This window comes from Henckelia pumila, chromosome 4 (assembly GCF_033568475.1).
Source record: "Henckelia pumila isolate YLH828 chromosome 4, ASM3356847v2, whole genome shotgun sequence".
NCBI lineage: Eukaryota > Viridiplantae > Streptophyta > Magnoliopsida > Lamiales > Gesneriaceae > Henckelia > Henckelia pumila.
Window position 1 is genome coordinate 184363495 of NC_133123.1, and position 11520 is coordinate 184375014.

Sequence of the window (11520 nt, forward strand, 5' to 3'; positions counted from 1 at the left end):
CGACGAAGAGATTCGTGGAGAACCGAGGTACAATTATTAATTGGACTCTTTTCAAATCTGAATTTTATAAGCTGTTTTTTCCTGTTTCGTACCGAAAGGACAAGGGAGCCGAGTTTGCCAATCTGAGGCAAGGGAACTTGAACATTGAAGAGTATGTTGCCAAATTCGATAGTCTGTTGTGTTTTGCACCGCATATCGCTGACAATGAAGAAGCCAAAGCTGATCAGTTCATTAATGGTCTGAACCCTGATATCTTCACGTTGGTCAACACTGCTAGGCCTGATAATTTTGCTGACGCCATGAATCATGCAAAATCAGCTGAAGCAGGTCTGTTGAGATAGAGAGGAAGTCAGTTTGTGCCTCAGCAGCAGCAGGGACAGTTCCAGGCACAACCTTCTCAATACCAGAACCAATCGTCCCAATACAAGAATCAATATATTCAGTTTCAGAATCAATCACCGAGATCTGAGGGTGGAAGCATTGGAGGTAATAAGAAGGATTACTATCTTTCGAATGGGAAGCAGTTTAAGAAGCACGGAACCAGTTCTTCGAGCTCTAGTGGCTCGAGGTAGTTTGGATCGGGACAGAGTTCGGGTCAGTCAGGCATGTCTTGTGCCAATTGCGGAGATCGTCACTCCAGTGATCAGTGTAGAGGTATTTTTGGAAGCTGATATATCTATAACCAGGCAGGGCACTTTGCCAGATTGTGTCCTCAGAGGGGCTCTGAGCAAGCACAGAGTGGAAGTTCTTCGAGACAGTCACCTCAGCCTCAGAGGCAAGCATCTTCTGTCTACTCTTTACAACCTCAGCAGCAGAATAGACATGAAGGTAATCAGTATGCGAACCAGCCTCCCAGACAGCAGGCACGAGTTTTTGCTCTGACTGAGGATCCGCAGGCTCATGCTGCACCCGATAATGACATGTCAGGTAAACATTCGATTTTGGTTTTCCTACTCTTATTGACTGTTAGATGCTGGTGAGTCTCTTGCCTTCTTATTGAAGAATATGTTAACGTTTATCGTGCCTCTAAACTTTGGTTGAGTCGTTCGAATTGACGAACACTCCTATAGTGTTGTTAAATTTCTATTAACCGGATCTTTCAAAAGAATAAGCTGGGACTAGAAATTCTTATCGAGGATTTTCTTATCTTTTTGGAATAATAATTGTACTGATCATTCAGAGCTTTTGAGAATCGTATAGCATATTTTGGTGCCGAGCAGTTGTATGCTATTCTTCGATGTCTGGATTCTATTTGGATCAAGTTGCCTTCCTCGATTTTATGATCTGGTGATGGAATTCTATTGATCAGCACTCCAGTATTCTTGAATTTGGTTCGGATGATCTTTCAGTGCTCATTATTTCTTCTTATCGAGAATTTGGATATACTCTTATTCAGAGGAATCACGCTCTAGTCTAGACATCGAGACAGCTGAAGACGCTCGAGACTCAATGTCTTAATCTGGACTTTGAGCTCGCAGCGATCTTATTGATTAGAAGATCTGTTATCTATTGTCTTATGAGGAGATTTTTGTGATCTTTTATAATCTTAAGAGTTGGAGTATTTGTTTTCGCAGACGGAACTGATTTGGAGGCAGAGAAGAGGATTAGATTGTATGAGATTTCTGACTGCGAATATTTATCTGAAGAATTGAATGCAACAGGTGATGTCTTGAGCCGTAGGATTTGATCTTATTTTATCTACTATCTGTTTATGATTTCTGATTGATGAAATCTGCTACCATATTCCGTACAGAATGACTTTTAGTCAGGATCAGAGGACTGATATTTTGTCAGAGGTTGCCAGATGTCATGTTTTGCCGAAGTCTGTCAGTTTAGACAGAGATCATTGATGCACTCATTCTTTCGGCAAGGACTTCGAAGAGAATTTTGTTGTCTGATTTCAACTTATTTCAGTTCAATATCCTCAGAACGACGGACAGCTAGATCAGATGAGTCGACTTTTGATTGACAGACTTGAAGGAGTAAATTGAGAGACAGAGTTCGTGTTGAAACCATGTTTGATTTGAGGACGAAATCTTTTCTTAGAGGGGGAGAATTGTAACGCCCCAAATTTATCTTAATTGACTTTATTTGACATAATCGGAGATTACAGATTTCAAGAGCCGACTTGATTTTGATCAGGGTTCTTTTTGAAAATTTCGAATTTTTCAGGAACTAAAATGCAAATATTGGTTTTGTTAGATATTTATAATGGATTTTGACTTATGGAACACTCCATCTTCATCCCTTCCATCGCCTCTCCTCCATTGAAACGCCCCATAGCTTTCTCAAGCTTTCAGAATTCAGTCCGAGCTCGATCCGTCTGTTAGAATTTATTTCTGAAGGCAGATTAGCGATCACGGCAGCGAGAGCTTCGTTCTATAGTAAGTTTTTCTCCGATCAGATACATTCTATTTTTTGGATGTTGTTAGAATCAGTTGAGTTTCGAGTATGTTGTTCTTGGCAGAGTTCTGGTCGTTTATTCTCTGTCGGTTTTGGAATAGAGCGTCGTTCCGAATTGTTATGATTTTCAGAAGCCTATTTTCGGAAATGAGTTTTGTGATTTGTTGGAATCAGATTGTTATGGTTGTTTGATGGTTGATTTGAGTTATTGGATTGATATTATGCTGTCTGCGTTTTTGGTTTGATCAGAATCTAGTCGTTATGCCACCGGTTTAAGTTTTGGGCTATAGTTTGGTTTGAATTGATTTGAGCCGTTTTCAGTTGTGTTTGAATGTCGATAGTGATCTCGGGCCTTTATTACTTTTTTTGCAGATTCTTTTGAAGGTCGTTGAGTTGCGAGGTTGCAGGAGTTGTATCGTTTAGAGATTGTAGCCGGTTGGAGCATCGACGGTTGAAAGAGGTATAAGAAGACTTAGACTGGAATGGAACGAGTGACTCGAATCCGACTTGATTCGAGTGTTCCGAAAAAATCACATACTTGCATGTTAATTGATTTACTTGAATGAGTTATGATTTGCATTGCATTCATATTGAGCCAATGGATTTTATTTCATTTTGAGTTAGATATTCTGAGAATTATAGTAGTGGGCATTGGCAGGCGATTTACTATAATGACCGACTTAACTCTATATAGTTGCTTCAGAGTCTAGAGGATTGAAATATGCACTATCCGCCTCGAGGGGAGAGTCGGTGTGATTTATGTGATATTTCATCCTCGGGATCCCAACAGAGGAAAAGAGCAGAGAACCTTTACCTTGTGATTATCCAGACTTGATAATCCCAGATTTTTAAAGACATTCATTGCTTTTTATGCATTTGAGTTGAGTTTAGACAATGCTTTTGGATTTTTTTGTCTTGTATATATATATATCATGTTTTGATATATTAATTGATATGCATGTTTGTCTCTTTTACTGGAAATGTTATTCTCACCGGATTATCCGGCTGTTGTCTTGTCTTTGTATATGTGCTTGGCAGCAGGTGGGGTAGGACCGAGTCAGAGGCAGCATGGCTAAGGGTTGAGTCGATTAGAAGTGAGACTTGGTGTTTTGAAAGTCGAATTTGTAATAGAACTTACATTGTATTCGAACTCGTGTTGTTGTATGTTGTATTAATGGATTTGAATTGGGATTGAAATGCATGTCGTAGCGAGTGCGGGAAGATCTTTTTTTTAGGCTGAGCATTTCTGCCCAGGCTACCCGCGCGCGCGCGAGATGGTACCTCGCGCGAGCGCGGGGTGCTTTTCCAGGGTTCTGGTGCGATGGTCCGCGCGCGCGCGTGATCCTATCTCGCGCGGGCGCGAGTCTTCTGCTGAGGCTCTGGAAGCGTGGCATGTGCGCGCGCGAGATGTCTATCTCGCGCGAGTGCGAGGTCTTTTTAAAAAAAAGAATTTTTTTTATTATTGTTTGGACCTTGGATTATTGTATGTTTTATTAATTGTTTAATCCGAGATTAGTTGTTTAGAACCAAGGTCTCACATTAAGTTTGAGGTGGATGCTGTTTTCCAGAATGACGAAATGATAGACATTATTGGTGTTGCCAAGGGGAAAGGTTATGAAGGTGTCGTCACACGATGGGGTGTTACCCGTCTTCCCCACAAAACTCATAGGGCTCTTCGCAAGGTGGCGTGTATTGGTGCATGGCACCCTCCCAGAGTTTCCTTCACAGTTGCCAGGGCTGGTCAGAACGGTTACCATCACCCCACTGAGATGAACAAGAAGGTTTACAAGCTTGGCAAGGCAGGGAAAGAAGAATATGCAGCCAGTACTGAGTTTGACAGGTTGAAATATCATCCCCACTGCTTTTATTATCATTGATTGTAAAGATACATGTTCCATTACATTTTCTGTCACTTGCATTTACTTTCAATCTGTTATTATTTCTTTTCTCGTCCGTGTTATCAATGGAGTTGGCACATTTTCTAAGAACTGACTTGGTAATGATAATGAATGTGTTTGCTGAATGTTACTTCACTTCACACAGAATAATTGAAACATGTTACTATTACTCAGGCTTAAACTGTTATAACAACTAATATTTCGGAACTACGATTGTAGAGCTAGCATCATCCCACTGTTGTCACGTGTCTCGGCTGATGTCAATGATAATTTTATTCATTTTATTGATAGATTCCTTGCGTGGGCAAGTTTCTGTTTCTTCTGAGCTAAAGTTTGTCAAATGAAATTGTGACAGGACGGAGAAAGACATCACGCCCATGGGTGGTTTTCCTCACTATGGTGTTGTCAAGGACGATTACCTCATGATTAAGGGTTGTTGTGTTGGTCCCAAGAAAAGGGTCGTCACTCTTCGCCAATCCCTTCTCAACCAGACCTCTCGTGTAGCCCTCGAAGAGATTAAACTCAAGTTCATCGACACCTCATCCAAGTTTACTCAGGAGAAGCAGAAGTTCTATGGTCGAGTCAAAGCCTATTAGCTTTCCTTGTAGAAGAGATTGGGGTTGCTCGGGTCCTTGTATTAAGGTTAAATTTATTTCCTGTATTTCGAACTTTTATGTTGCTGGTCTTGGACTTGTCCTTCCCATAATTTATGGTGCGAGAGATACTCACTAACTGAATTTTTGCAAGATTTGTCTCGTAAGTTAGATCCTACCTATATAAGCACTGTTTTGATATTTATTAATAAATGTGTAGTCCATTATTTTTTAGTGGACCCCGCATGTATTGATAAATACTCACTCTTAGATCTATTATGAGGGTAGTACCTGTAAAGGTAGGTTGAAATGATCAACATTATACGTGTGATATCATCATATCATACAAAAAAATCTTTAAATAAAACTTATTTATTTCCCTTTTAAAAGAGAAATTTATAAACACTATTAGGATAGAATTCAACTTACCTTGAGAATATTACTTTAATTGTCAATCTAATGATTCTATAATTTGTCACGTCAGCTTTTCAACATTAATTATGCTTATATGTTAAAATATAGATCATTAGATCCATGATTTGAGCAATAATTTAAAGGTAGGATCTCGTTTTTGCCAAAAACACACAATTTTAGTCATATCCGTACGAAATTGAAAAATAAGACGACATCTTTGGAAATTGAAATTTGCGATGAGGTATCTACCAAATATACCAAATTTTCTATGTAAAGATGGATCTCATCTGGGAAATAACTTGGGAGATGCAAACATATGGCCATGCGGATACTTCCTGTTCTCAGCATTATTCACAAGCACACTCCACTACATGAGCTAACACACATCGTCTTTGAGAAATACATAGTCCTGTACGTACAACAAAATTACTTGAAACATAAGACGTTTTACTTTGTCTAAATTAACTTGACATACACAAAAATAATACACCTTCATGCTCAAAAATTTTATGATCAATTGCCTGGATCCGAAACAACTTGCACCTTTGAAGGACGATATTCTTTGTATATGTCTGCTACAGCACCAGCTGTTTCAAGCAAATCATTCCTCATCCGAGAAATTCTTGAACCCATGTACTCTTTATATGCTGCAACCGAATTGATCAAGTCAAAGAGTTCTTGGGCACACATTTTTACCTCTTGCTCACTTTGCGTGATTGTTTCCTGTAACTTTATCTTGGATGTCTACACCAAAAGTTGAACGCATGAAATATCAAACTCTGGTAAAACTTGACCATGAGGAACCAAGAAATACACATTTCTCTCCAGAGATATTGTAGATGTGAAGCTATTTTTCAATTGGGTAGTGATTGGTGTTGGATTGCGGATAAATGGAAATTGGCATACCTGCAAATATTCAGCTGCTTCTTTTTCTACCATAGACTTTTTCTTAGACTCTATCTCAATTTCCTCTGCCATTTTTCTAGCTTCCGTTGCACATCTGGACACATATTCATGTGTTTCCTTCCGCATTAAGTTCATCTGGCCTTCAACCTACATTAGTCAAGGCATTCAATGACATTCTCAAGTACCATTTATACTAAACTCAGGTTTACACAGATACTCTTGTGAGGAATCAGCGATGAAATGTTAACAAGAAAGTCAAAGACAAATAAAAATTAAAATTAAAAAAAAAACTATAAAGTAAGAAAGAGAATGGCATCAATCAGTTTGAATGTCAGCACCTACAAAATTTTGGGAAAAAAGAAGCCCAAGCTTGACTCCTCCCGGTTGTAAAATTCGATGAAGGATTCTGAGGTTTGTCTGAACTTTGTTTATCACACTATTCTAAACATAAACGGACTTCATAATCCAGTTCTTTATTCATTCCCTATTCTTACAAATGTTGTGTGCATACACATAAGTGTAGTGAAACTATCTCTCAGCAGATAAGTAGCAGCAGCAACGTTTCCATGTGATTTGCGAGCTTTGGGAAGCTACTAAGTAAAGCAAGAAAAATCAAAGCAAAACTACCTTCTATATTCCAAGAACATAAAACATAACAAATATACACCTCTAAGTAAACAAAGCTGCATTGAATTATTAATCCATGATAAGCATCAGCTGCATAAATACGTAACCTTGTAACTTCCAAGTTATGAGTTCTATTTTCATCATCAACATGGTGAAAATTGAAGAAAACTTGAAGAGGAAATTCAGGTTGAACAGTAGAATGGGACATATCATGACGCATCCAGCCTAGAGGCAGGAATAAAATAGGTCTTTCCAAATACCAAGAGCTAAGCATCAGCTGCCAATACTTACTTCATTAATTTGTAATTCAAGGGCTGTGATCTGTTTACGCATCTCCTCGATCTTAGCAACATTGTCACGTGATAGTTGCTGAAGAGAAATAAACTCCTCCCATTTCTCCATTGAGCCACTTTTTACGTCCTCGGAAAAGGAGGTAAGTGAAGGCTTGAGTGTCACTTTGTAATCTAATCCCAAGACCTCTGATGGAGTGGACCCCTTGGCATTCAACTGATATTGAAATCCATTTCCAAGCTTTAACCTAGAAATAGTTTCATGTAAATAGTGCAGGCACTCTTTAAAAATAAAGTGGTTAAACACCAGAGAATAAAGTGTTTGTGGTTGACCTCATGCAAAAGTCACAGTATTCTAAGTTGTCAACAAGAGCAATGATTGCAGTTATCAAATATAAAAGTGGCAATTTGAATTTCTAGGATAACATAGTTAAAATTCCGTGGAATTTTGAAATCTAATGAGAAGACTCGATATTTTTAATGTTATAATAATAGGTATATATCTTTGGGTTCCGAATTTCATATCATTATTATTTTACACAAATAAAGTAATTAAAAATAAATAACAAAATAAGAAAAGTTATTATTTTTTCCATGACATAATTCATTATACAAATACAAATACAAATACAAATTTTATTAATAGATAGTAGATTTTTGGATATCTTTACATACATTCCTACATTCGAATTTTATTGATATAGAGCCAAAACCAATTCGGGTATATTCTCAAATTTAGTGCAAACTTTTAGAGCAATCTTTCTTATAACAATATATTGCAAAAAACATTTCAAGGCTCAAAGCATCCCCAAGAAACACCCTACTGCAAAATTTAAAATCTGACTGGTCACACCTACCATGCCTTGGATCATTTCACAGCTTAACCAAAAAACTCAATAAAACAGATTCTCATCTGCATCCATAGAAATATCAGAAAATGGAGACAAACACCACAAAAGATTTGTGTAGGAACTAGGAAAGGACATCTTTATCAAGTGTCATCAGGAAGCCTGAAGAAGATTTTAAGAAAAAAATCATAGGCTGTCTTGGATTTTGGTGGGAGGGGCAGGGTTACCAATTCGCATGAACTCTTGGATGTTGTATGCTAGATACATACATTGCTTAGGAAGAAATAAGGACAACATGCACACACTCACAAAATTTCTTGAAACTGAAAAATTTTAAAATTTACAAGGATCACAAGTTCTCTTTTTGAACAAAACTAAGGAAAGCAAAATAATATTCGTAGTTCTGGAATAATTCCTACACACCAGCTTGCCTGGCCAAATAATCCCCATCCAAACCTATGTTACATGGACACGAGAACTACTACTGGGTGTAATTCATTCAGTGAAGATACATATTAACCCTCACATGTGCCCATAAGATCCAGGAATACACGTCTTACATTTTTATTACAATGGGGTGTTGGTACTTTGATTTATAACAGAGAGCAGAGCATGCAGGATGACAGTGTGATAAGCGAATGAAAGTCTAAGTTATGCCAAAAACATTAAAGCGCATCAATACCGCATGCAATAGACAAAAAAATTCCTCATCTAACAAGGACATATGATTGAACAATAAAACTTTAAAAAACAAAGAGCTAAAAGCTGAAACTGAAGAATAATTGAGAATTATATTTGAAGAAAATATGAGCAGAGGAGAAAAAACCTCCGGACAGCTTGATTGCACTCCATGGCCAAACCCTCGAGCTCCTTAAAATTGCGTCCAATCTCAGAATCAAGCTCCCAAATCTTCTCCTCCCAGCCATTCCTAGCAGCCTCTGTCTCCTCAATATCCCTATCCAGGGCCTGCAACTCCCGCTTCATCCTCTCAGCATCTCTAAGATTAATGCCCTGTTCCTCAATCTCTCTCTTCAACTCCTCATTTTCGTCAGAAATCCTTTTCCTCTCCTCCAACTTCACTTCCAACTCCTGATCCTTCTCCTCCAATTTCTTCTGCACCTCCACCAAATGCCCATCCAGCTGCTCAATGATCATATGGAACTTCATCACATCCTTCTCCAATGCAGCCTTCTCCTGATCCAAGACCTCCTTTTGACTAGGTCCCGCTTTCAAGCTCTCTAATTTTTCCTGCAATTCCTTCACATTATCCTCTAGAACTTTCACATTCTCCTCCATTTTATCCCTCCCTTCATTCAGCTCTACCATAAACTCTTCATCCAAAGCATCTACAGCCTCGTCATCCCCTCTAATGTAACTCACGTAACTATTTGCAGTGTACTTAAACATCATGTTTTCCGCCAAACTCGTCGAAGAACTTTCCACATAACCGTTGTACTTGATTATCTGCACAAGCCAGTGAATTACTGCCAGCAAATTCGGCCACGAATGGGGAGTGCCAGGGGCACGTAGCGCCGACTTGTTTAGCTTCAAAGGGCATTTCAAGAATTTCAAGACTTGATTGAGTTCTTCATCAAGCTTCTGCGCTTTAAAACCAAGACGATGGAGGAGGTACTTCAACGTTTCGTTGATGTCTTTAGCGGATGGTAGAGGGGGTTTTAGTGAGAAAGGAAGAGATTGAGAAGCGAGGTAGGCGTTAATAGTGCGGAGCGCGGAGGCTTGGTAGGATCGATCAGAAATGTTGGGAACGGCGGTGGAGGAGCGGGCAATCGAGGCGGTGGAGGGGCGACTGCTGGTGAAGCTGGCGTCGGAGTCGCGACCAGGGACCGGTGTGGAGAGGAATTGCCATGGGTCAGCAGAGTTGACGGGCGTTGGTGGTGGGTGTTCGACTGCGCGGCGGCGACCGGCGGCCCTCATCGTGGGAGATTGGTCTCCTCTCCTTCGTAGGGTTGAATTTTGTTTCAGATTTTCTTTTTCCCGCCTTCCAACATCAAAGGAGCAATTAATTTATCTTTAAAATTCATAGCCCAAAAATAATAAAAATGGACCCCAGATTGCTTTGGGCCTTGAACCAGATAAAAATGGGTTCGCGTAGTTGTTGGCATTCTGCAATTCCATCTTTAATCATGAAAAATTATAATTTTAGATTTTATAATCCTCTATCTTATCAAAATTTTGTTTTTTTAAAAAAAAAAAAAACAAAGTTTTGTTTTCCTTATATATATTTTTGGAATACACTTTTTTTTTTATTGGTTATACCCCTAGAAATGTCCGGGTCTTCTTGGAAAATTTCACTCTGTATACAAATACTGTCTTAATAATGCATCTAATGATGTAAATTTATCGACATATAGGTGGTCCACTCTACTTGAAATTAAGGCATGAATAGTATAACCCCGAAAACAGAGTGGGATTACCCGGGAGGTTGGACACCCATGAACGAGAGCCCTGGGAGCCCGGGATTAAAGGAACGAGATCGGGAAGAAGAGCCCTGGGAACCAAGACCTAGGAGAGCTCGGACGAAAGCCAGGGAGGTAGTCTTCTCTGGTCGGGGAAGGCAGAAAGAATAAATCAATTTATCATGGGTCACTCCCAACAACAATCGAGTGACGCATTCTGTGAGACCTTAGTTCTAATCATCTAATCTCGGGTTAAACAAAACTAAGCATACAAGATCCAAGATTAAAAGCGATAAAAATTTTTTTTTAAAGGAACAGTGCCTCGCTCGATCGGTAGAACTCAACCGATCGAGCGAATAAAGTTTCAAAACCTGCTGCCCGGATGAACACCAGCTTCGTTCGATCGGTAAAGTTCAACCGATCGTGAAACGACCCTAACCTCTAAATTTAAATTAAATAATAAAGAAAATACGGATTCATAAAAATTTTGCCATTACTTGTTTGAAAGTAAACAAAGCCACCCTATCACACACAACAATTCTAACATAAAGAAATAAACGTCTGATAAAAATCCACACTACGATAATCATGAACTACGAAAGGAAAGGCAACCTCACACGGTTGCAATAAAAGCGATAACAAATTTCAAGACTAATATTTAAGCTCGGGGAAAACACATCCTGGCTAATTCTGAAAGTACTCAAACTAAAATTCTTTATTACAAACATAGTCTTATGCGAAACTTTAAAAGTAGCAACGGTCATAGGACCTCGCACCGCCGGCGACCTCAACCTCAAGAATCCTGCCCCTCGGTCCCCAAATACTCCTCCTCACCTGGCAATCATACAAGCATAGTGAGTCTAATGACTCAGCAAGTATAAACAGTGTAATAACAAGGGTTTAAAAATACCTGCAGTAATACTCAAAGTATTGTACATAATAACTTAAACTGAAAATATGCATGATACAAGAGAATGAGACAACCTGTAAATAATGAACTCATGCCAACTCACGCAATGAGACTTTTAATCTTTCTTAACTTATCATGAAACTGAACATGAGAATTTCATAAAATTTCCATGAACTTTACTTTCTTTTCTGAGAACTTAGATCCTTGAATTGTG

At 38.9% G+C, this 11520-nt stretch overlaps 2 protein-coding genes across 3 annotated transcripts; one reads left to right on the forward strand and one right to left on the reverse strand.

Annotated features, from left to right (window-relative positions):
- The first annotated feature begins 3959 nt into the window (after nucleotides 1–3959).
- LOC140864512 (large ribosomal subunit protein uL3-like) lies at nucleotides 3960–5054 on the forward strand. The gene is made up of 2 exons (XM_073268742.1): nucleotides 3960–4243; nucleotides 4657–5054. Exons 1-2 carry the CDS (start codon nucleotides 3981–3983, stop codon nucleotides 4895–4897), a joined length of 504 nt encoding a protein of 167 aa, XP_073124843.1. The 5' UTR covers nucleotides 3960–3980; the 3' UTR covers nucleotides 4898–5054.
- Nucleotides 5055–5462: 408 nt separating this feature from the next.
- LOC140865975 (kinetochore protein NDC80 homolog) lies at nucleotides 5463–9968 on the reverse strand. 2 transcript variants are annotated; one of them, XM_073270828.1, is made up of 5 exons: nucleotides 8806–9968; nucleotides 7133–7379; nucleotides 6215–6361; nucleotides 5852–6052; nucleotides 5463–5717 (listed from the first exon to the last, which is right to left on the reverse strand). In XM_073270828.1, exons 1-5 carry the CDS (start codon nucleotides 9912–9914, stop codon nucleotides 5685–5687), a joined length of 1737 nt encoding a protein of 578 aa, XP_073126929.1. In that variant the 5' UTR covers nucleotides 9915–9968; the 3' UTR covers nucleotides 5463–5684. The 2 variants fall into 2 exon arrangements, with proteins under 2 accessions (XP_073126929.1, XP_073126930.1); XM_073270829.1 differs by having other exon boundaries at nucleotides 5799–6052.
- Between the last annotated feature and the right edge of the window lie 1552 nt (nucleotides 9969–11520).